Source organism: Molossus molossus, unplaced genomic scaffold (assembly GCF_014108415.1).
Source record: "Molossus molossus isolate mMolMol1 unplaced genomic scaffold, mMolMol1.p scaffold_m16_p_23, whole genome shotgun sequence".
Taxonomy (NCBI): Eukaryota; Metazoa; Chordata; class Mammalia; order Chiroptera; family Molossidae; genus Molossus; species Molossus molossus.
In genome coordinates this window covers 7,401,189-7,426,323 of record NW_023425359.1, presented here as the reverse complement: position 1 = coordinate 7,426,323, position 25,135 = coordinate 7,401,189, and the positions used below count along the sequence as shown (strand labels likewise).

Sequence of the window (25,135 nt, the reverse complement as noted above, 5' to 3'; positions counted from 1 at the left end):
GCTGGCGGGGACAAGGGCCCTCTAGAAGAGACTGCTGAAGTTCGGGGACTTTTCTCCCAAATGTGCTGTCTCTCGGGAACATCCACAAGTATATTTAAGATTGTATCTGAGATCTTAACATAAGCAGCGAAGCAACAGTAGCAGCTGGAGTTCTCATTGTTGGAGAGCTAGCCAATCTGGTGTGCTTGTCATCCCTTCTGCTTCTAGAAACTTCTGTACTCCCACTACCATGCCTGCATAACAGAAGAGGAACCACAGCTCCAGGGGGGCCCCAGGCTCAAGGCTGGGAGGGCAAAAAAGGGTTCCAAACTCGATCACAGTTAAGTCACCCTGACGCTGTCACCAAGACTCAACGGGCCAAGGGCCCAGCCCTGTCCTGTCTGTACCACAGAGGCGGCCGTGCCAGACGGGGCCCCCATCCCCTTGGGAGCAGAGGTAAACCCAGCAGAGGAAAGTCATCAACAATTTGCAGGAGGCCAGCGTCTTGCCTTTGAACACAAAGCGCAAAGCAAGTGGAAGGAAGAGCCACCTGAGGGAGAAGAACCTGAGCTCCGCCCCGGAGCCCCAGAAGGTTCCACGGGGGCGGGGCTCTGAGACCTAGGAACAGGAGGCCTTGAAATTCTTCCGAGCTACAGGCCTCTGGGTCCTCCCTGCTGAGGAGCCCAGTGGCCAGGTGGCCACGGATGGCCACAGTAAGTCCCTTCCTCCCAAAGCCCATGTCCTCAGTCTGGACACCTGGAGGTGACACTTCTGACCGAATACCTGGGGACAGTCTCATCCTTTATTCTCTCCTTAGCCCACTGAAGGCTGACACGGTATCCTCAGTAATAAAACATCCTGTATTCCGTCCTGTGTCACTGCATCCCCACCCCCGGCTGGAGGGCACAGGGCCGGGGGGATTCCTTTCATCCCTGAGTAGCAGCAGGGGGAGGTGGTCAGGTCCCCAAGGAGGGGGCCCTGCTGCCTGACCCTCTAGAGACAGAATGGCCTGAACTGCTCTGCTCTTCATACTTAAAAAGAAGAACCTGTTTTTAAAACAAAAGATTATCTGAACCACAACAGGGATGTTTTATTTTTATTTATTTTATTATTTAAAAAATTATTTTCTTTATTGATTTTAGAGAAAGGAAGGGAGAGGGAGAGAAACAGAGACATTGATGAGAGAGAACATCGATTGGCCGCCTCCTGCATGCCCCCCACTGGGGATCGGGCCCACAACCTGGGCATGTGCCCTGACTGGGAATCGAACCGGTGACCTCTTGGTGCATGGGTCGATGTCAACTACTGAGCCACTCTAGCTGAACTATTTACTTATTTTTAATCCTCACCTGATGATTTTTCCCCCCATTGATTTCAGAGAGAGTGAAAGGAGAGGGGGAAGGAGGGAAGGAGGGAGGGAGGGAAGGAGAGAGAGAAACATTGATGTGAGAGAGAAATATGGATTGGTTGCCTCCAGCAAGCACCCCAGCGGGGGCCAGGGATTGAACCTGCAACCCAGGTACATGCCCAGACCAAACCCGAGACCTTCCAGAACGACGTTCTAACCACTGAACCACACCAGCCAGGCAAGGATGCTTTAAATCACCTGTCCGGATTTGGTGTACAAAGCTGCCTTGTCCTACGAAGGGAATAAGAAAACCAAGTGGCAGCCGAGTCCTCATGAATCTGTCCCTTTATGAAAATAGCAATTATTTTATAAATGTCTTTTCTGGCTATTATCTTACAAAGTAAACTGTGCGCCCAGGAGGGACAGCGGACCCTCGGCTAGGACGCCCTCCTCAGTCTCGGCCTCAAATTACATGTCCTGGCAGAAAGCAGCCCAGACCGAGGAGGTCAGCGATCCTGGGGGTCGGCGCAGCCATCAGCACGGGCCGCTGCGGACGGAGAACCACCACCCTAGGTGTTGACGTTGCAGGCGAGGCCGGGAGGTCCAGGTAAAGGGCCCATAGCTTTTGGCGCCTCTAAAAATAGGCAATAAAATCTCGGAAAACCTCAAATTCCGCGTCTAATTATGTGCTTCTCACTGGAAGATTCTCCTCCAACCTCCCCCGAGTTTCCTGAGCTGGGAGCATCCTTTCCTTCCAGAGCCGAGGGCCCATGACAGGCCTGCGGTGTCCTCACCCTGCACCACGCCAGCCCCACCCCGACACACGTGTCCTGGCCGGCAGGAGCGCACAGACCGGGGCTGCCCCTCACTGCAACTGCCGAGGTCCCAGAGCTGTCAGCTCCCCATTACTAGTGGGGTTTCATTTTAAGGCCAGATGTCTGATCTGTTGCCAAGCAATAGGTCTGCAACCCGGTGGCTCCCGCAGCCGAGTGGGGGATTTTGTGTTTCTCCTGAGAGGACTAGAAACCCTCGCATGGAGCACAAGGCGAAGGCCTATGCCAGCCCTGGGCTTCCTGACTCGGCCCAGACCCTTCACTCCGGCCCCTATTTCTGCCGGAGCCCAGGGGGCTTGCCCATCTTTGCCACAAATGGACCGAGCATCTCGGCTTGCAGGGGGACCTTTTGGAGGCCGGCTGAACTGCACCTGCTTGATCCACAGGACTCCCCGCTGCACCCAACGTCTGCAGCAGCAAGTGCCCGTCACAGATGGGGTGGAGTCCTGACTCCCTAGCGCCCTGGGGAAGCTGTGCCCAGCGCTAGACAGAGCGTTTGTGCCCGCCCCCCCCCCCTGATTCCTATGCTGAAAACCCATCGCCCAGAGATGGGTAATTAGGAGATGGGGTCATTAGGTCATGGTCAATGTGCTTAGGTCATGAGTGTGCCATGCTGCATGATGGATTGGTGCCCTTGTAAGAGGCCCCACAGATCTCCCTTGAACTTCTTCCTTGTGAGGACAGAGAAGCCGCCCTCTAGGACCCAGGAAGAGGCCCTCGCCCAACCACCCCGGCACCCTGGTCTCCAGACTGTGAGAAGTAAATCCCATTGTCTGTAAGCCACCTGCCCTGTGGCCCTTCCTTACAGCAGACGGATGGACTCACACACGAACGGACTCCTTCAGGGCCGTGGCCTTAACCCACAGACACCCAGAAAGTGCCCTGCAGCCTGGGCAGGGCTTTGTGCCGACACCCCCAGACCTCAGGCTGTGATGGGACCCCTTCGGCACAGGCTCTCCGGAGCCCAGCAGGGCCCAGGCACGCGTGGGCTGGAAGGACACGTCCCTTCTCACCCCGGTCCGTGTTGGATACCATGGGCTCCCCCAGACCTCCCCCAGCACCTGCCGGGGCAGGGCCAGGTACACAGCGGCTCGCCTCCGACCAACCTTGCTTTTCGAACTCTTCAAACAGGGTCAGGCTGGTGACGCTGGGCCCCGTGAAGATGATGTAGTTTTTGCCGGCCGCGTTCCGGCACAGGCTCCTGGCCACCGCGCTGTGCAGCTGGGGCTTGTTCTTCAGCGCGTCCAGCCCGTCGGGGCCCCCGCCTTCCTTCAGGTGGACGTAAATCTTTAACAGAAACACACAGGGACAGTGAGCTCACCGCATGTCAGCCGGACCCAGCGCTTCGGGCAGCACAGGCCCCTGCTGCAACGAGTGGAAAGCCACCGGCTCCAGGGGGCACGGCCCCTCGCCCCTCACCCGCTGTGTCCGGCCGGCTCCAGGGGGCACGGCCCCTAGCCCCTCACCCGCTGTGTCCCGCCGGCGCAGGCCCAGGCCCCGCCCAAGGTCAGCTGCAGCCCGCAGCCCGGGTGGCTTGGCTCAAGCCTCTCCGGGTTGGAAAGGTCAGGTGGAGAAGGAACAGGACACACCTGTAAACCATGACCCTGGCATCTGAGGTCACCGCAACATGTCCCCAGTTCGGAAACACAGGAGTGACCTGAGTTTATAATAAATGAAAGTAAAGGCTATATTACCTGGGGGATACATTTATCCGTGACTTCCCGTTTGAATACAGCTTTTTATTCAAAGTATGGCCGCAATTATTGTCCCCATATTTTTTTTTAATATTTTTTTCTTTATGGATTTTAGAGAGAGAGGAAGGGAGAGGGAGAGACAGAAACATGGATGAGAGAGCACATCGACTGGCCGCCTCCTGCACGCCCCTCACTGTGTATCGGGTCCACAACCTGGGCATGTGCCCTGACTGGGAATCGAACCGGCGACCTCTTGGTGCCTGAGCCGACGCTCAACCATGAGCCACACTGGCCGGGCTGTCCCCATATTCTTCATGGAACCACCCACAGGCGGATCTACGCGTGTCGCAGAGACGGGACTGGGAATAAAAATTCACCTGAGGTCCTGGGACCACAAACCAGAGATGCTGGACCCAATAACCAATTTATAAACTCTGTCCCACAAACCCCGTCAAATGGGTACACACGGGATGGAAATGGCTTCCAGGGGTAAGGCCCTCCCTAGGGTTGACTGAGCCATGAAGAGCTAATCGTATGGGTATTAACTGCTGTCCTCCTGTAGGGGGCACAGTTCTCAGGCGACAGTGCTCGGGGACCACACCTGACACTGTGGCCGCGAGGCCACCTGGCTCCTCTGAGGCACAGGACCGCCGAGGGAGGACCGGCTGTGCAGAATGCCCAGAAGCCGAGACGGCACAGGGAGGCCCTGGGCGCGTCCATAGTACCGGTCCCCGGTCAAAAGACCTCGCACGCTCACTCGCAAAATACAGCGCCTGATGTTCCCGAGGAGGGGGAGGGCAGGTGACTGCAGATCTAGTTCTCAAAGCAGCTCATCTTCTGGGGCTGATCCTGTCCCAGAGACACAGCGGAGACGTCCTCAGGAGCCCAGCAGGCAGCGGCCTGACGGAGCAGAACGTCCGCAGATCCCTCGCAGGACTCACGCTGCGTGCATCTACCACCTCAGTTCCCGGAAGGAACTTTTTTGGACAGAGATGAAAACGCTGAGCAGCCGATCGTCCCTGCCTTGGGTCCCGTGGGATTCTGGCCGAGGGGGCACGTTTCCGCAGAACCATGTTCTGTCTCAGCAGAGCTCCGTCCCTGTGGCCAGCACCGTGGGTTTCTGCACCCAAGGCCAGATCTGACCCACACCCTCCTCTCCCAGATACCCTACCTGAACTCCCGCCGTGCCCACGCTGGGCACTGTGTCCCCAAATCCACCCGGGGGACAGCCAGCTTTGTCCCATGTGTCACTCAAAATGACATCCTCTACTCCAGTCCAGACGTCTCCCGTGGACGGGGGTTGTTGCTGGAGCCTCAGGCCCAGCCCTGATGCTGCCCAGGGGTGGGGGCCGCCAGGGGCACGTGCAGCCAACGCAGGTGACCCTGCACAGGATCCAAGGTCAAATGTGCAGCCAAGTTCAAAAACTGAGCTACATACAGTACAGGCTGCAACAAGATGTGACCAGCAAGAACCAACACCAGGCTCTGGCCAGTTTGGCTCAGCGGTTAGAGCGTCGGCCTGCGGTCTGGAGAGACCCGGGTTCGGTTCCCGCTAAGGGCACGTACTTCGGTTGCAGTTTGTCCCCGGCCCTGGTTGGTCGTGCGGGTGGCAGCCACTCGATGTGTCCCTTCACGTCGATGTTTCTCACTCTCTCTCCCTTCCTCTCTCTCCCTCCCATTCTATCTGTACAAAAAATGGAAAAATATCCTCGGGTGAGGATAAAAAAAGAACCAACACCAGGGCCTTGGAGACGGACAGCTGTAAGTCAGGGAACCACGGACGCCAGGAAGCGAGTGGGACCTGGGCCTGTTGACAAGAAGGGTGGTGACTGGTTCTCCTGGATGCCACACTTCACAAGGCGTTTAGGGGGTGTGGTGGGCTGGTGTAGTCTGCTCAGGCAGCCATGGCCAAGCACCGCAGGCCGGGTGGCTAGAACAACAGACACCAATTTTCTCACCATTCTGGAGGCTAGAAGTCTGGGGTCAGTGTGTCAGCAGGGCTGGCTCCTTCTGGGGCCCTCTTCTCCCTGTGTCCCCACAAAGTCCTCCCTCTGCACCTGCCCGTGTCCTAACCTCCTCTTCTTATAAGGACACCAGGCACACTGGATAAGGGCCCACTCTAAGGACTTCATTTTAACTCAATTATCTCTTTAAAGACTTTATCTCCAAATAGTTACATCCTGAGGTACTGGGGCTTAGGACTTCACCACACGAATTTGGGGGCCCAATTCAGCTGTAACGGATGGAGTCGAGCTATACCCATCAGGGGAGGAGGGGTGCAGGGTGGCCCGGGGCCTGTACTGTGGAGCGACGACCGGATCTTTCTAAGGCTGAACCGGGTGAAGGTACGAACGTGAGGAAGCTGATCCGCTCCGACCGCAGCCCTGACTGACGCACAGTTGCTGAAGCCCTGGGCAGGCGTCCTTGGGGACTGCAGGACAAGCCAGGTGGCCACACGACGGTCAGGGCGCTGGCTGTGGGCTGCGCTGGACAGCTGCTGGGGTCCCTCCCAACTCTGAATTCCCTGCCCCCTTGGTGTTTAATAATCTGGGCATGAGCTCCGGATGCGGGGTGCGGGGGCCAGCATTGCAGGGCAGTACGGCACCACACACATCGCCTTCAGATAAGCCTGGGGGAGCACTGGACGCCAGCTCAGGGTGACCTGCATCAGCAGAGTAACTGCCCGCGCACATCTAACGGCAAAGGGTCCCAGCGTGTACATTCTGAGAACACGGACTCTCTATGGATCTGACAGCTGAGAGAGAGCCCCATCATCCGAATGGTTCCAGGCCAGCACCTCAGGCTGCCTCTTCCCAGGACCATGGCCAGGCCGGGCCCAGGCGCTGAGACTGCTCTGCCCTCCCTCCGGCTGTGAGAACTCTGCGTTCATTTCACCAGAAGCTCAGGCCCCCCGACAGGGCGGAGGAGGGATGGGTGCTAGCCTCGGTGAGCTCCGTGCCCCACCCACTCTCATCAGTGCAGGCACGAACCCACGTTCCTTGGGGGGAAGGCCAGGGTTTAAGCTGACCCAGGCAGTGCCCGGCTCACTTACACGGGCACTTAGTAATACTTGGGTGTCGTCTCTGAATCGCTGTATGAAAAGTGTGGGCAGATTACCCCGTTCACCAGTCTGAGGAAGAGATCAGCTCTCAGCTCTCTCCTCAAGGACACTCATGTGACAGATGTCTTGTCCCTCAGCCAGTTCCACACGGTGACATGGACAGGGCTGAAGCTGGCCCTGGCCACTGTGCAATTCAACAGATGGGCAAGTGCCCCGCCTGGCCTAGGTTTTGACTCCACAAGCAAAATTCTCCCTTGTTGATTAATTCCTCTCTGACCCTCACTTACGGATTTCATTCACATGGGGCATAAGGGAGATCCCGAGTCAAATAAAGAAACGACTTCAGTGCACAGGCCCAAGTTCCTTCAACATAAAGGTATGTCTCACAATAAGGGCGAGCAGGCAGCTGACCCGAGAACACAACCGGACAGCGCAAACTTGGAGAAGGAACAGACGCTGGGTTCTGTCTAAGTGAGAAAAATTCTCTCCTTGGGAGGGAACACAGCCCACAGGTTAAGGCTCTGGGGTCAGAAAGGCCAGGTCAAATCCAGGGTCTGTGACTTTACAGCTGAGACATCAGCAGAGCAGCTAACCTCCTCGTGCCTCGGTTTCCTCACTGTGAAACAGACGCAGGAGCCCTGCTACCTCCTAAGCTTGCCGTGCAAATGAGCAGTGTGGAGTCTGGTGGGTAGCAGGTACCCCATCGATGCAAACCGTCCTTTTCTGAACCCCAGAAGCTGTCGAAGATCCACAAATGAGACACAAGGGAAGAGAGGAGCTTCCCGCAGCACAGGGTGCAGGGGCTGCATTCAAAGCACCCCTCAGAGACGCCCTCTGGGCTCGCCTGGGCACACTGAGTGCGTGCCCGGGGGCAGGAAGTCCCTGGGAGTTCCCATCTTGAATTTTGGTCTCTGAAGCCCAAGCCCTCCAGAGTACGTCAGTTCACGGAGCAAGGAATGAACGATGGTTGCCATTCAGAATGGTTCTGCCCCTGCTCCACGCGACAGCCACTCAACCCTCTGGAGCCTGTCTGTCTCTTTCAGCCAGAGCACCCCCATGTTCCTCATAGCTCCCCTCCCCCACCTACCTTCTCGGGGCTCTGTCTGCTGGCATCGCCCACTGGGAACCCTGGAGGCAGGCAGCCTCACCCAATACATTCAAACAGTTTTGTTGTTTTTTAGATTCATGAACCCTTTTCTTTTCTCCCCAAAGAATCTCCGGGCTCCATGTCATCATCACGCATCAATGTATCAACTGAAAGGTTGGCCAATTTCTTCCCACTGGATTCTCAACCTTTTTGACAAGGTAGAGAGAGAACAGTTCCTACAGACGACGGTCCCCTTCTGACCTCACAGAAAGGCCACAAGGTTTCCGAGATGTGCGACCTCAGTATCTCAGACCAAGGAATCCCCTCAGTTAGATGGCTGTCCCCGCAAACGGAAGCTCTGTCCTGTGTAAGCCTCCCCTTTCATCCCTCCCCAGCCCGCAGGGGAGGCGGCAGGTGGGGGAACAGGCGGCGACCTGGCTGGCTTTCCTTCTCAGACGCCCTCTGCACATGGGGTGGAGGGTGTGCTGGGGCTGGGGACAGGACCGGCAGGCCTGGGACACGGAACAAGGACTCTCGAGTGCACCCTAAGCATCTACTCTGGAAATGGCAGTGCTTATGCCCAAGAGAGAGAGAAGGCATCAGCTGTGGTCTCAGACAGCGCCAAGTATCTGCGCCCAAGGAGCAAGTACATCTCCGGATTTTTGGAGCCTCGCCGGGTAAGTGGTCCTCGGCCTGCCTGCTCGTGGCTATTACATCCCGGAGCAAAGAGCCTAAAGCTCGTGCACAGCTCGCGCAGTGCACGCCGGGTGTGCCTCCATTAGCCCTGATGGCATGCAGGGTGGAGACACACACCGCGGATCACCCGATTCTCTGGAAACGGACCCTTCAGGGGCGTCAGAGTGCTTTCCACACGGACACTCACGCCTCAGAGAATGCACTGGAGACGAGAGCCCCGCGCTGGGGGCTGTCCTCCTCCCTGACCGTGGCCCTGGGGAGCCAGCAGCCATTTCTGCTCAAGCACCTATCAGCCTTGGGACTGGGGTAAACGACTTCATCTGTGGGAGCTTCAGTCTCCCGTGTGTATAGGAAGGACAGCATGACGCTTCTCAAAGGCTGCATCGTGTAGGGCGGACGTGCCCGTGTCTGGCCTGCAGCGAGGGTCCCATCCTCCAACCCCTGCAGTCACAGTTCCTCACCGGCACATCACGTCCGGGTCTGTGCACCTTGGGGCCTTGTCTCAGCCCACAGGTGCCCCGATACAGCCCGTAACATCCCGCACACACCTCTAGAACTGCACCCGTCTCACTGTGCATGAATATTTTTCTTAATGATTTTTTAGAGAGAGGAAGAGAGAGAGAGAGAAACATCAATGAGAGAGAACGTCGATTGGCCGCCTCCTGCATGCCCTGCACTGGGGATCAGGCCCACAACCTGGGCATGTGCCCTGACCAGGAATCGAACTGGTAACCTCTTGGCGCATGGGTCGATGCTCAACCACTGAGCCACACCGGCCGGGCTGGATGAATATTTTTAATCCCTCCGTCTCTCCTACTAGAGGCAGTGAGGGTGCCATCGACCTCGGTCCTCAATGCCAAGAACACCACCTCCTCAGGGCAGTGCAATTACAAACAACCTGCACTTCGTTTTCTGTCTGCAGAGGTCTTACCTTCCCATCTATTTTGTAAACTCCTTTCTTAGACTCCAGTTCTTAAACAAACAAACCACAGAAAGCCCCCGAGGCTCAGAAAGGTGAAGCGGAAGAAGCCGCGTCCCCGCCCTCCGTTCAGTGTCCAGGGTGATCACTGGCAGCGAGCCTGAAACTCAATAGGCCGAGGAAGCCAGGTGGTGCGGGAACCCTCTGCAGTAGAAGCAGCGGAGGGAGACACACGGCAATCAATCGATCGCCCTACCTATCTGCGTAGAGGCATCTACTTTAAGGAATCGGCTCACATGATTCCGGAGGCCTAGTAAACCCAAATCTGTAGGGCTGGCCAGCAGGCTGGGGCCCAGGGAAAGGCTGATGCTGCAGTTCATGTCCAAAGGCCACCTGCTGGCAGAATTCCTCTTCTCCAGGGACCTCAGCCTTTTCCTTCTAAGCCTTCAACTGACTGGATGAGGCCCACCCACATGGGGGGGGGGGGGAATACGCTTTACTCTGTCTCCAGATGTGCTAATCTCATCTACAAACACCTTCACAGAACATCCAGGATAGTGTTTGACCAAATCACTAGGCACCATGCCAGCCAACTGGACACATGAATGAATTATCACATCCTCTGAGCCTTGATGTCAGGGGGTAAAGCCAGAATGGCCGGGCCAGGGAGGGAGGCCGAGTGGGCACTCACAGGCACCCACTGCCCCTCAGAGCTGCCTGGTGACGCAATGCCCAGGAACATGACAAGTGACTGGGCACGCTGCTGCTACCCAGAACACTGACAGACGGCAAAGGGACGGAGGGTCATGGAGCTCACACACTGTCCCGGCCACTCCTCCGTTCATACCTGGGGTCCCAGGGGCACAGCACACACAGCTGGAGACACGGCAAACCTGACCAGGGGAAGTGTGACGAGATCGGGGACACAGCTCCCACGTTCACGCGGACCGAGGCGCCAGGTGGCCCCACCTCTGAGCTCCCGGAGCACGGCCAGTGTGTCGAAGTTGCCTTCGCTCGCGAGGATTCACTATCTCTACCTCAGAGTGTGCGCCCCCGGCCGGAAGAGACGCTCCCAGCTGTCTGGGACGATGACTGTCCTGGAAATGGAGAATGGGGGTGGGTGTACGACCCTGTGAATGTACCTAATGCCACTGGAGTGGACACTTAAACATGGTTAGAGGGTAAATTGCATGTAATGTATATTTTACTGTAATAAAAAAATACAATCCTGAGGCCCATGCCCTTCCTTTCATCCCTACGACACACATACTCCGCTCCTCCCCATGCCTCATACTGGTTTACCAGATGACCAGAGACCAAGGCCCAGTCGCATGGGTGGTGACCCGCTTCACAGAGCGACGTGGATGGTCCCACTGGACTGCTCCTCGGGCCCTGAGCACGGCCGTGGACACCCTCACAAGGACTCGTTTCCAAGCATTTGGTACACGGCGAAACACCGAGACACACGTTTTGGATCCAAGGACCTTTAAGGTAAAGTAAAGGGTCCTACGGGCCAGCTCCACCTGCCTCGGGGAGACCAGCTCGCCCACCTGAGCCAGTGTCTCCGGTCAGAGACGCGAGGAGGTCTGGGGGAGACTGGGGGCAGACGGGGAAGTGCCACTTGGTGGCGGGGGGGCCTGGGGGAGACTGGGGGCAGACGGGGCAGTGCCACTTGGCGGGGGGGGGGCTGCACGAGGTCCGGCTTACACTCTGCAGTGACCAAAGCTCATCACACTGCTCCTTCTGCCTGGACACGTTTAACCCCCTGCCTCGCACACTCTCAGAAACAAAGGCTGTTAACCCCTTCGTTTCAGAATGATCCGGTTCAATTCATCTCTTCCTGCCAAATACAGTCGTCTCCTCCTATGCACGGTTTTGCTTTCTGTGGTTTCAGTTACCCATGGTCGAAAGCCGCCTAGAAATAGTAAATGAAAAATCCAGAAATGAACAAGTCATGAGTTTTAAACTTGTGCCATTCTGAGCAGTGTGATGCAGTCTCATGCCATCCCACTGGGACACGAATCGTCCCTTCACCCAGGGTCTCAACACTACGTACAGCACGTAAGATTTTCTGAGAGCCCACATCCGCAGAACTCTTATCACAGTGTGCCGTTATAACTGCTCTACTTTATTATTAGTTATTGTTGTTAATCTCTCCCAGTGCTTAATTTATAAAACAAACTTTACCATTAACATGTCTGTATAGGAAATAACAGTGTATATATAGTGTATATAGGGTTCAGGCATCCCCTGGAGGTCTCAGAACGCATCCCCCAAAGATAAGGGGGGACTACTGTACCTCCCTGTGTTTTCTCCATGAGTTAAATCACATGGGACTTGAACCACTTGCATCCAGTTCTAAGACTTCCCTGCAAATGAATTCAAGAAGCTTAAATTGATAAACATATTTGAAAACACTGGAGTTCTAAACACCATTCGTTAGCGTTATTCTGTTCATCTGGCTGGAGGCTTTCTGTCCCCATCCAGACAGCTGCTGGGGATAAACTCGCCACACCTGAGGCTCAGGTGAGTCTGATCTCCTGATCAGCTTTTCCACGGTCTCCGGGATCACTTGAAAAATCTCTAGCCAACTGGAATTTCTTTTCCTCTCTTACCCCTTGATCCAGACTCTCCAGGGGAGCTAAGCAGCACTGCAGGCCTCCTTCAGTAGGACGCAGTCCGACCAGCACATCCTTGCGTCCTGACAGAACGTAACTACCAAGCCAGGACCTGGTCTCTCCCTGCAAGGTGTCAGCTCAGCCCACGACAGGATCATGGTCAGGAGGTTACCTGGTCAGCCCTGCTAACTGCCAGCCCCCGGGTCAATTATGGCAACGGGTAATGAGCAGCCACAGAAGCCTGGTGGCATGTGATGGACTTTCTGGCTCACGGGTTTCGGGACCCCGTGATCGGACCTGGACATGCTCTCCTTGTCAGGGCGCAGCACACGCCCTTCCCACCTCCTCGTGCACACGCCTGCCTGTGTCCCGTCAGCCAGAGCAAAGCACACGCCGGCCTTAGAACAAGGAGGGCCGGCCCCTGCCCCAGCAGGTGGCCACAGTCTCCCGGAGTCTTAGCTGCTGGTCTCCTCCAGGGAAAAGTCACTGAGAAGAATGGATTGGACAAACGAAATGAAGAAGGTATTCGTGTGACGTTTACAAAGAGGAGACTAGGCGACCCTTACAGATGAAGGGACCTCACTGATGAATTTACCGTGTCCCTTCACTCTGTAAAGGACACCAAGATCCAAGCAATGCTGGGAACTGGCCAAGTTCAACAGGAAGCAGCAAGGGCAGGACTGTTGCTGGCCCCAGGATGGAGGAGGGAAGAAGCCTGGGCACAGGATGGATGAAGCCCCGCAACCTCTGCGCGCCCAAGCCTCCTCACGTGGGGACGGGGTGAACACCACCGCCCCCGCAGGCTGGCAGATTCAAGCACAGGCAGGTGTGACAGCTCCTGCCCACCCTGTGTCTCATGCCCCATGTCCTTGCCCAGGCTGCTGCCTTTCAAGCTGTCAAACCAGGATTAGGACTTGCAGAGCCAAGAAGGACATGACACTAAGACAACTGTCCCCGGCCACACTGCTCCTTGGTCACCTGGCTGCTCACAGGCACAGATGGCCTTCCTGCTCTGCTGCCTGCCATTAGCACCTTCAGCTGGACCCAGGAACTAAGAGATGAAGGGGGGGCTCCCGCTCCACCGCCACGGGACTGTGACTGCTCCTCGCGTGGCACTGTGCACAGGTGTTTGAAGGTGGCCCCAGGCGACAGCGGAAAGCCAGACTGCTTTTGACTGGGAGCTGCCAGCTCAATTCTGGCTCCTAAACACCAACCCTCAAGCTGCTGCAAACCTCCCAGAATCACCAAGTTAAGAAAGAAAAATAAACTCCGAGGTGTCAATCCAAACTTTTCATTTTATGGATAAAATTTTATAGACGTTGTAGATGTTGGGAAGAACCAATACTGAGCGAGCGCTGTGGGGCCTTGCTGGGTAACGGACATGATTCCTTAGCTGGCACTCGGCCGCTGAGTTCCACCCCTGCCGGTGGGCATGACTTCTAGCTGCTCGTCACGTTTACGGCACAAACGAAACGGTGCACAGAGCCCGCACTCGAACGTTTACCCGAAAGCCACCCAGCTCCGCCTGGCACTGTGCTGCAGGTGACAGGTACTCGGCAGTGTTTATTCAAAGAATGACTGCTCCCCAGGAGGGGTTGCATGAAGTGAGCCTGACTCCCCTGGACCCATGAAGTATCACTGCAAAGGGCACTACAGAGTGACAGGGGTCCCTGGAGACTGTGCAGGGACGGAGGGTGCAGGCTGCACACTCAGAGGGAGTCAGCTCTGGGACAGGTCACCCTGGCAAGCTCCTGATGCCTGTGTACAGGCCAACTCAGGCTGGCTGCCGGCTGGAGCCCTGGCCCAGCCCAAACTGCAGGTCCCCCAGGCCTGCAGGGGGCACAGGACCTGGTGCCTCTGAGCAGAGAGGCCCACCTAGAACACAGGCGCCTTCCTTGCAGTGGCGCTGAGTGAATGTGGTGACGACTGGCTGAGTCTTCCTGGGAAGCCCTGGGGGAGGGGCTGAAAACTGGGCCTGGGCCTGGGCCGCAGCCAGGCAAGGGCACTGAGGCAGGGTCAGCGGTGACTGATGGGAGGAGCTTGAGCGCAGCGCAGGAGAAACCAGCCCAGGCCAGGAACCCTCACTTAGGTGCCACCTCTGGCTGTCACCAGCTTCCACCTTCTCCTTCTGAGCTCTCTGTACCCTGGCTGCTCCCGGCAGCTCGGACCCTGGCACGTTTCCTGGGGCAGAGCTCGGCCACCTCTGTGAAATCCGCACCGAAGTCTGCTGGAGCGAGCAGAGCCCTGGCCCGACGAAGGCCGACGTCGCCGGCGGGCTGGTGCTGGCCCGGGAAGGAGGCATCCTCAGGACTGGAAAGCAGGACAGGGACCTGGCAGGCTGGGGCCTGGAAGTGTGCTCTCAAGAGATGGTGGTTGTCTCTTGTGACCCACTGTTTTGGTGAAGCCTCCGGCTGATGCTGTTGGGGCCTGAGCCTTGATTAGTGTTTCTGTTATTTAACCAGAGGGGCTGACTGAGTGGGAAGAACATGCAGGGGACAGTGCTGGCCACCCCCAGGGCTCCGGCGTGGAGGAGAGCAGCCCGGCCCCAGCTGGAACATTTGGGTGACACAGGGAAAAGGCAAGTGAGCGGTTCATTGGTTACCAGATGAGCCAAGGTCCCTGCCCCCCCTCGGGCCCTGTCCAGCCCAGGGCTCACCTGGATGATGAAGCCAGTGGAGGAACACTGCCTGACCCACAGGCTGAATTTCCGCTTCTTCCTCTTTCGCAGCTCCCGCTCCGTGCACGTGGCGATGAACACGGGGTCCTCGTCAATCAGGGGTTCATGTAGCACCTGCCGGGAAGTAAAAGGAGGTTCTCACGAAGGCCGAGTGAGCTCAGGGTGTCAGATTTGGGCTCAGATCTGGACCAGCCTTGGGCCAGCTGTGTGACCATGCCTAAGTCCCCTAACCTCTCTGTTCCTGAGCCTCCTCACCTGTGAAAGGGTGATATCAGTATCTGCACTGGTGTTTTGGGGAGAACTAAGTACGAAACTGGATGCAAAGCACTTAGCACAAGCCCTGACATATAACAGTTGTTTAATAAATGGAAATAATCATATTTTTAAAATAGAAGCATCTCCAGCAGGGCCCTGACCTCTCGCTGGGCACAACTGGTGGTAACCACCCACTATCAACTGCTATAAAGTTCTTTTCCTCACTGACTCAGAATTTACTTACATTTAACTTAAACCCATTGCCCTGACTTCTGCCCTGTGAGAAACAAAGAACACACAGTGTTTGTTTAGGTGTTCAAGGCAGGTCTAATGCTGGCTTGCAACCTCCTGTCCCCGTGCCGGAATGGCCCAGTTGCTTCACGCCCCAGCCTCAGGCTCTCCCCCAGGTCACTGTGTCCTGTTGACATGGGACCCCAAGGCGATTTTAAAAATCATGTCACCTATTTTAGCTTCTTTTTTTTTTATCCCCACCCGAGGACATTTTTCCATTTTTTGTACAGACAGAGTGGGAGGGAGAGGGAGGAAGAGAGAGAGAGGGAAACATCGATGTGAAAGGGACACATCGAGTGGCTGCCACCCGCACGACCAACCAGGGCCGGGGACAAACTGCAACTGAGGTACGTGCCCTTAGCGGGAACCGAACCCGGGTCTCTCCGGACCGCAGGCCGACGCTCTAACCGCTGAGCCAAACCGGCCAGGGCTATTTTAGCTTCTTGATAACATGGTGATAAGACATTTTCAGTGACAAAATAAAATAAAAAGAAATGGAATTATAAAAATAGGCTCTAGCCCAGCCAGTGTGGCTCAGTGGCTGAGCATCGACCCATGCACCAGGTTCAATTCCCAGTCAGGGCACATGCCCAGGTTGTAGGCCAAATCCCCAGTGGGGACATGCAGGACGTCAAGCGATATTCTCTCTCATTAATGTTTCTCTCTCTCTCTCTCTCTCTCTCTCTCCCCCCCCCCTTCCTTCCTATCTCTAAAAAAATCAATACAGAAAAAAAAATTTAAAAAATAGGCTCCAAGCCCTGGCCGATTTGGCTCAGCAATTAGAGTGTCAGCCTGCTGATCAATGAGTTGAGGGTTTGATTCCAGTCAAGCACGTGTACCTCGGCTGAGGTTCATCCCTGGCCCTGGTTGGGGTCATGCAGGAGGCAGCCAGTCGATCCCTCTCTCTCTTCCACTCTATCTGAAGATAAATGGAAAAATATCCTCAGGTGAGGATTAAAAGGGGGGAAAAAAAGGTTCCAAGGGGTGGTCAAAGTTTTGTTTCTTTGAGTTAAAGTTTTTTTGGGAGACTTCTGGGTAAATCTTAGGACTCTGCTACACTTCCCTCCTCCCAAAGCCGAACTAGCTTCATTATGAGTTGCTTCACCGAAATGAAGAGTGTAGGAAAGAGCAGAATTCCAAGAACCCCACTCGATGCTCTAGATCTAGCCTGGCCCCCCTGCCTGCTGTAAACAGTTTCAGTGGAACCCGCCACACTCATTCACTCACACATCGGCCGTGGCTGCTTTCGGGCCACCACGGCAGAACTGGCAAGTTGCGACGGGGACCTTATGGTCACAGTGTCAAATATATTTACTATCTGGCCACTGACAGAAAAAAGTGCACAAGCCCCTGCTCTGCATCGGTGCCTTTGCAACGTGAACAGCCAAGCTGCTGACCCAGGGAACTTACTGAAATGCGGTTCTGCTTCAGTTTGTTTGGGGCAGGGCCCCAGCTTCTGCCTTTCCGACAGGCTCCCAAGTGGTATCCGAAGCTAATACTTACTATACCCTCCCCCTCTTTCATTAACGTCGCCTGAACTCCATTAAAAACCCACAGCAGCCTGTAGTGTCCGGGCTCAGATGTGTACACCAGCGCCCTCGGCTCTTCTGCTGTTGGAAGCGGGGCTGAGCGGTCCCTGCTGCCAAGGGAGGCCTGGCCAGCTGCCTGGCCAAGGCCGCCGGGCCCTCCGCTGCGTCCTCAGCTCACTGCTCTGTTCGCTCATCAAACACTCAAGCCCCTCTGGAGCCACTCTAGCAACAGCCCAGCACCACTGGGTGGGCAGGTGGAGCGGGGGAGGGGGTGGCAGAGGCGCACTGGGCTGCCCTCTCTCACTCCCGCCCCCCAAGCCAGCGCACCTGCACCCCACCTGCACTCAGCGTGGACTCGCTGTGTATCACTGGCCCCGGCAGCACAGAAGGGCCGGCAAGCACTTCAGGTCCTCACCGTGCTGTCCTGCTCCCCTGTCTGCGGAAATGAATCCTGAGCTGGTCACTGCTAAAAGCAGCCCAGGGCGGCATGCTCTCTGAGGCCCCCAAACTCTGCCAGGAAACCACCCTCCTCCCGGCTGTGCTTCCCGAGTCCCTCTGTGTATGACAAGCTCATGTTGGGGCACAGTAGGGGAGGGACAAAGCATCCCTTTATGTACTTGCAAAATCGCTCCCCCAAAATATTCCTGTAATTAATCTGTCCCTACTTTTGAGGAAATGCGGTGTCTTCCTATTTCATATGTGTGTGTAAGCACACGTGAGTAAGCACATTCACACACACACACACATACACACACACACACACATATACACACACACACACACACACACACACACGGCTGCTTGGGTTACCATTGGATTCTAGGAGCTGTTAGATTTCTGAAGACAGTAAAAGCTCATCCCCAAGGGTCTTGTGCTGGAGTCAAGAGGCCGCAGCAGTCACAGGGCAGAGGGTGCGTGGAGTTTGCACGGTGAGCGTGCAGTGTGCCAAGGTGAAGTGCGTGTCGGCGATCAGGGTGGGGAGCAAGTCCACCCCCCGCTGACCCAGAGGACCTCACCTGACAGCAGGAGGGCCCTGCCAGGGAGCCTCGAGGCTGCGGGTGGCAGGGTCAACCTGCAGCCAACCTCTCTCCTAGACCCCGTCTCCCTGCACTGAATGTTCCCGAGCCCAGCAGGGGAAGCTGGGGCATCTGGAAAGCTCTGGGGCTCCCAGCTCTGCCAGGATCAGAAGAGGACCCTCCTCCCTAAGAGGCAGACACGTCTTAGGGGAGAGAATAGACACAGGGACCAAGCGTGACGTGGCTGATGCCGGAGGCCGAAGGGGAAAGCCCCCTGCACCGCAGGCCGTCCGGGAGGGGAGGAAGGAAGAAGAGGACATTCCCTCCAACCCACAGCCAACTGGAGAACCGGCCCCAGCACCTCGACTTTCCTCTGCCCCCAGACTCATTTTCTCCCTTCCTACCCTGTGCCGTGGCCTGGCCTGCGTGGCCAAGTGGGAGGCGTGAGCAAGGCGGGAGAACCACTCCCATCCTGCCACGTCCTCTGGCCTGTCCCCAGGCTGTGGCCTTCACTGCTCCTTTGTGGCTCCCTCTCCACGGCCCAGGGCTGACAGCGGCTTCCACTGTGGCTGGCCTGGCTCTTCATGCCCCTGGCCACCCCCTGACCCTGGTCGCACCCTGCCCACAGCCGCTGACCTCCTTTCCAGAGCGTGGTTCCTGGGGGTCCTGACCAACAACAGGGCGCGGGGCAGAAAATGCAGAGAGAAGAAAACCTCACAAATACGGGGTGAAAACAAAGCACAAAGTGACAGAAAAAGACAGGGAGAAAAAACAAACCACCAACATAACCAGAGAGCCCTGTCCCAAACTGAGCCTCATCTCAGATGCTGGCAGCCAGAATCCAGTGACCAGGGTCTCCCTGTCACCCCTCCCCCCACCCATGGAGGGGGCAGGGCTGCTCCTGGGACACCTGCCCACCCACAGTGGAGACATGTCCCCAGGGTCTGGAACTGCTGCCGGGCCCCTTAGGGCACCCACATCTGGGGCTGAAAAGGGGTGAGCTCACAAACTTCAGAATTTGCTAGTGGGACTGTCGTGTACCTGAGAGCCACCCAGACTCTCGGGGACACACGGGCGGGAGATGGCCGGGACTTCGGTCTCAGGCATCTCATACCACAGATCCAGAGGGCACAGCGGCACACACAGTGGGTGAGGTTCTCCTCGTCCAGGGGCCGAGCAACCTCAAGTTTTGGTGTGAAACACCAGGCATCCAAATGGCTGGTTCTTTGATTCTTGAGAGATACTGAGGCACAGCAAACCTACAGCCTTCTCCAGCAGCTCTTCAGGGACCTCCAGGATGACTGAGCCCAGGGTGACCAGAACACTGCTGTTTCCCTGGCACCCTGCAGACAGGTCTCTGCTTTGGCTCATCTTCAACCAACCCAATAGTCGATAAAACAAAAAAATATGTGCCAACCAGTACTTGGTCCTTAGCCTGTTACAAGGCAGGGCTTGTGTTCCCAAAAGGCCCCACCTCCTGGTAGGAAGGTAAGTGACACAATGGGGGACAAGAGAAAATGACATTTGCTGCCCTGTCAGGAGAACAGGAACGTGGACCTCGCACTGGGCTGAGCCTGCATACGGCTGCCAAGGCGGGAGGAGGGCAGCTTTCCGGGCGCCAGAGCATCACAAACACCTGCAATGACCACCTGCCCAGCGTGTGCACAGCACAGCAGGGACCCCGTGGAGGTCCTGCAAGCCTGAGCCGGGTATATCTTCCCCACCAAAACCCTGTGCCTCCCACCTGTGGGCAAGTTACAGCGTTAGGGACAGGATCGCGAAGAGAAAATCAGGAAGTCCAGGCTTGTAAGAAGGCCCTTAAAGAAGAGGCACGAAGAGCAGGTGCACTGATGGGTCGTCAAAGGTACAGATGAAACCGAAGTAAGCCCTGGCCAGTTTGGCTCAGCGGTTAGAGCGTCAGCCTGCGGTCCAGAGGGACCCGGGTTCGGTTCCCACTAAGGGCACGTCCTGGGTTGCAGTTTGTCCCCAGCCCTGGTTGGGTCGTGCAGGTGGCGACCACTCGATGTGTCCCTTTCACGTCGATGTTTCCCTCTCTCTCTCTCTCCCTCCCTCCCACTCTATCTGAACAAAAGACAAAAAAATGTCCTCAAGTGAGGATAAAAAAAAACGAAGTAAATTTCTGTCCCCACACAGAACAGGTCAAAGGGAACTGGGGTCACATGAGCCAAGAACTTCCTGAAGTTGTAGTTACAGACTCTCTAGACATGAGCTACCTCTCCAAGGGTCCTAGGTCAGGGGAGCAGCGAGGGCGACGATTCTGAAACTGTCACCTCAGCCAAACGCGCTTCCCAGGGACTCAGGAGCTGAGAGCAAGCAGGGACTTCTAGAGCCAGTTAGGGGAGCTGGGCGGTGTTGGGGCCACAACAGTGAGGCGTGGACCCCAGCACAGGAGTACTCCTGACTGCCGGACGGGCTGCAGTGCCAGCCTCATTCCCTTCGCCACCTAGTAGGTGCTGTGCCCCTTCCCCACCACCGGATGGGCACAGACTCAGAGGACAGGACAAGAAAACAGGTATTACTTGAGCAAACATAATCTGGAAAGAAAGTGTCATTAAAGGAGCGGGAGGGAGGATGGGGGGACAGAGGAGGGAAAGGGCATCTCAGCACAATTCTGAACTGTCTGTGGTCTGGGGCTGTTAATCTACAGGTCCCCTGAATTTTACGTGGGTGACCTCGAAGTGACCTCAGAGTCAAGGCAGGAAGGGGAGGATGCCCAAGGCCACCCCGGCTTCCAGCTCCCGCTGCCACTGGGCCAGGCAGGGCGAGGGGGCCTCTGGGGGCTCTGGCGCCAGCCTCACCTGGGTTTGGGAAGGCCTGAAGGCCGAGTCGAAGCCGCTCTGCAGGGAGTCGAGGAAGGGCTGGACCTTGTAGAGGCCCTGTGTGGCCTGGCTGGAGCGGAAGGCCACCACGTGGAAGTACTTGAGGATCTTCTCAAAGCGCGTCTGGCTCATGACCAGCGCCAGGCTCCTGTTGCTGTAGAAGCCGCCGCTCCAGATGCTGAGGACCGACTCGCAGTGGGAGATGCTGGTGGAGATCATGTAGCCCAGGAACGCCTTCATCTCCGCCAGCGTCACCTCGGCCCAGGCGCCGTCGCTGCCGAAGCGCTCCTGGAACTTCTTGGCGTACATGTTCGTCTGCACCACCATGTTCTTGAGGACGTTGTCGGGGACAAAGAGCTGGAAGAAGTCCATGGCGCTGGCGCTGGGGGGCATCTTTCGGGTGGGACCTGAAACAAAGACAGGACGAGCACTGATTGCTACAACCGGGCGCCCCGTCCGGGCTGGGGATGCGTTCCCACTCCCATCCCTGCGCCTCTGCCCGCGCGACACCCTTCCCTACACCCCCTCCCCCAGAAGCTCTCCTGCCCCGCCATGTTCCCAACCCCCTGCGTCCTCGCACACCACCTGGGGTGCCTCTTCACTCTGTATACACCCCTTTCTTACAAATCTGGCAAATTCAGAAATACTGATCCAAGGACTAAGGGACACGAGGGGGCGGACGCGGAGGAGACGCGGAGCTAATGGGATTCTTAGCGCAGGAGATTGGCTGTGGCCTGGTGTTTGTTGTCTGGGAAGTTAAGGTGACTCTGTAAAGACTGCTTTCACCGCCTGGGGCTGGGAAATTCCACCCAGTGTGACTGCGGTTTTATTAGGCTTTCTGTACATGGCAACTTGGAATTTATTAGTGAAGAGACCTGAACGAACTAGGTTAGATAATTCCCTCGATGCAATAAAAACCTCACCATTTTTTAAGAAATCAAATGTTTAATTTTACTTAATTGCAATTAATTCAAATTTAAATAGCCACATACAAGGGTTTAGACTGTGAATGGGCATTAAATGCATCCAAGTGTTTTGCCATTAGACACCTCCCTGCGGATGCCACCACAGGGCAGCTTTCTGACTGGCGATGTCCACGTGTCTAGTACTTTTCCTTGTCAAATGACACAGGACTGGACTAGGACTGCACAGAAGCGTAGCTTTATTATGGGAAATTGTAAAACTTCACAATTTTTAACTAATGCAGGGATAGCCTTTATAAAGATGCATATATTTATATATTCATTTATACAGTCTTTTTAATCCACGTCAGACGGGTAATGTGCCGAAGTGGGAACAAGGTTTGAGGGAGGCACACCCCACCCACCGTCACGCCTCTGAACCGCAGAGGCCTCGTTTACGTCGTCTGCAGTCCCGGCTGTCCCTGCCGGGCCGGGCATGAGCCAGGCTGGCGGCAGGCAGGGCTGCAAGAGGCTTCGCTTCTCCTGCCTCCGCGCGGTGACGTCTAACACAAGCTGCGCATGCTCTTCAGAATTTTCCTCCCCTTCCCACCAACCTTCCTCTACTACTGATCCAGCAGCCTCTGAAAACCAGGTTTTCCTCCGCAAAACTAAGGCTGACAAACGGGGACGGGAGCACAGCACAGGGAATGTAGTCACTGCTGTAATAACTATGCCCGGTGCCGGGAGGGTACTAGACTTGGGGGCTCATCTAGGTATGGAAAGGTCTAACCACTACGCTGTACATCTGAAACTAACATTGAGTGGCAACCGCGATAGAAAAATAAACAATAAAGACTGACAGTGCACACAAAACACCAAGCTTTTAGATCCAGGTAAACAGATTCGGGAGGTGGAAACCCTCAATTTGCCTTCTAGCGAACTGCAGTCTTAGACAAAGCTCTTCAGCTGTCCGGTGTAAAATGGGTCCCGTGATGCCCACTTTGCAAGTCTCGGGGGTGTGGAAGGAATGGGAAACACACGACGCACCCAGCACAGCCCCTGTGCCAGGGAGGTGCTCAAACCTGTAGCTCTCACTGAGCCACCTCAGGAGTCGACGGAGGGCCGGCTGGGGGCTTCGGAATGCTCTTACTGCCTCATCGTACGAAGAGGGAGCCGAGGCCCAGACAGCGAGGTCACCGCCATATTCCCGTTCATCAGTCATTTCTTGGAATGACACCAAGCGGTCCTGGTGCCACAGGTGCCAAACTGGCCTCAGAGGAGGCCCCAGCTGGCAGGACAGCGAGGTCAGGAAGACCGAGGGCCCCATTAGCGAGGACAGCCTGAAGCCCCTCACCTACCCTTCCCGAGAATCACTTCATTTCAGCAAAGCCCTGCAGCCTCTGGTGGGTGAAGCCATAAATTATTCAGGGGTAACTCTCAAGGAGGAGGAAAACCAGCATTTTCATTGCTAAATTGTGCTGAGTAAGCACAATGAAATGTTCTCTCCCCCAAATTATTTTAAAAGTAATTTGCCTCCCGGGCCACTTCAAAATGAATGCGCCCAGCAAACTCTGGCCTTAACGAAGAAAGTGGGAAGCAGCCGCTCGCTGTCATCTGTTTAGTTTGGATTTACAAGCACTGACCACGGCCTCTTGCAGATGCGAGTCCTAGTACTTGTGACGTGTTGGCTCAGGGGGGTCACTGGGAGAGGGAGGTGAAGGGGGGAGGGGAGAAATCTACTCAGATTTAGTCTCTATTACAGACTTAATAATATGGCCCCAGGGTGGGCAGAAATCCCAACCAAGATCAGACTCCCTTACACTTGAGTCATTGACAGAAGCACGTGAGCTTGTCCAGGTGTGGTCCCACGTGCCCTCACAAGGTCTGTGAAGATCATGTCATTCTGCAGGTGAAAAACAGGAGCTCAGACGTGGCAGGACACAACCCACGGTCACCCACTGCTAAGTGCCTTCATCCCCCTGGCCCGGAGCCAGGCCGAGTGTGTCGTGGCAACTATGACCAGCGCCCCTCCGCTCTCCCGACCGCCCCGGCTGCACAGGCGGGCACGTGGCTGCCCTGCACACAGGGTGTGGACGAGCGAGGCCAGGTGCATGGTCCTGAGGCCCCCTCCTCGGTGCACACGCTTCGCGGTGGGTGAAATGGGACTACAATGCACGGCAGGAGAAGAGCAGCTCTCTTGCAAAACAATGCAAAGGTGGCATAGAACTGGGGGCGGGGATGGGGGCAGGGTTCAGGGAGGACCTGGAGGAGGAGAGAGGGTGCCGCCAGGTTTACCCTGTCTGGGCCTGGGCTGAGGGATTCTCAGGTTCCTGGTGCACTGCCAGGTAATCTCAGTCATCATCCCTCCCTCCCCTCCTCTCTGCCCCACCCCACCACATCACGTGACTTTCCTTTAAGGCCTCATCGCCACCACCCAGATGGTTCCCTCACTTCTGAGGGCTCCCCCACTCCCTCAGGCCCAGGGTGCCGCAGCGGCGGCAGGCCCAGGGTGGCCCCGAGTGCTCGGATCCCTCCAAAAGGTCCCCACACGAGCTAGGAAACCGACCCCTCTGTTCAGTAGCAACCAGGAAAGACGTCCTGTTTACAAGGGGGTCCTAACGCAAGAGACACGAGGGGAACCACTTATCAATTTGAGGTCGTCTTGAGGAAGATGCGGTATTCCCTCCACAGTTCTCGGTGTAGCGACAGGAACAGTGATGTCGGGCTCAGAGTGGGGCTGTGCCCACAAAAGGGGCCCAAGATCCAGATTCAGGGGGGGACTCTGGGAAGCTCCCTGGAGGGACCATATGAGATGGCCTTCAGAGCGGGGTGGGTGAAGAGTCATCAGCCCCTTGAGGTGGGGCTGGGGTTACAGAATATGTCGGACAGTGAGAACATCTCACGTGAAGGCCCCTGGCTGGACCTGTGCCCTGCGTTCGGTGGACTGGGCAGGAGAGAGAGTGGCTGGAGGCATCGTGGGCACGGGCCTGGGCTGGCCGAGGACATGAGGACATGCAGGGCCAGTGAAGGACGGTGAGCACAGTGGGTTACCCTCATGCTTTGGGGTCCCTGCCACACTGGGTGTGGGGGCTGGTCCTGAAGTCAGTGAGCCCTGGCCGGGACTCCCTGGGGTGGCACAGAGGACCCTCCGCTGGCTCCCTCACCTCTGTGCACTGCGCTTGTTCCCTCCGGGTGTGCTCACCTGGGAACGAACCACAGGTGAGCCAGGTATTAGAGGTGTCCTGAACCCCAGGGGCCCGCAGCCTCCATCGTTTGTCATTCCCATGGGTACCAGGATGTAGAGAGGCTGCCTCTTAAACCAGATGTGTCCAGGTGAACCAGCCCTTTCTCCACTGTCCCTACCCCTTTGCTCCTCGACCCCAGCCCAGC

At 56.4% G+C, this 25,135-nt stretch overlaps 1 protein-coding gene and 1 pseudogene across 1 annotated transcript in view; both read right to left on the bottom strand.

The window, feature by feature from the left end:
• The window catches only part of PGBD5 (piggyBac transposable element derived 5), an 82,833-nt gene that overhangs the window by 8,180 nt on the left and 49,518 nt on the right, over positions 1-25,135 (bottom strand). The window contains exons 2-4 of the mRNA XM_036277598.1: positions 20,823-21,250; positions 14,892-15,026; positions 3,267-3,447 (exon numbers count right to left, since the gene is read on the bottom strand). Of these exons, the coding sequence (XP_036133491.1) occupies positions 3,267-3,447; positions 14,892-15,026; positions 20,823-21,250 (744 nt within the window). The remainder of the gene's footprint in view (positions 1-3,266; positions 3,448-14,891; positions 15,027-20,822; positions 21,251-25,135) is intronic.
• LOC118640806 lies at positions 22,111-22,197 on the bottom strand (annotated as a pseudogene).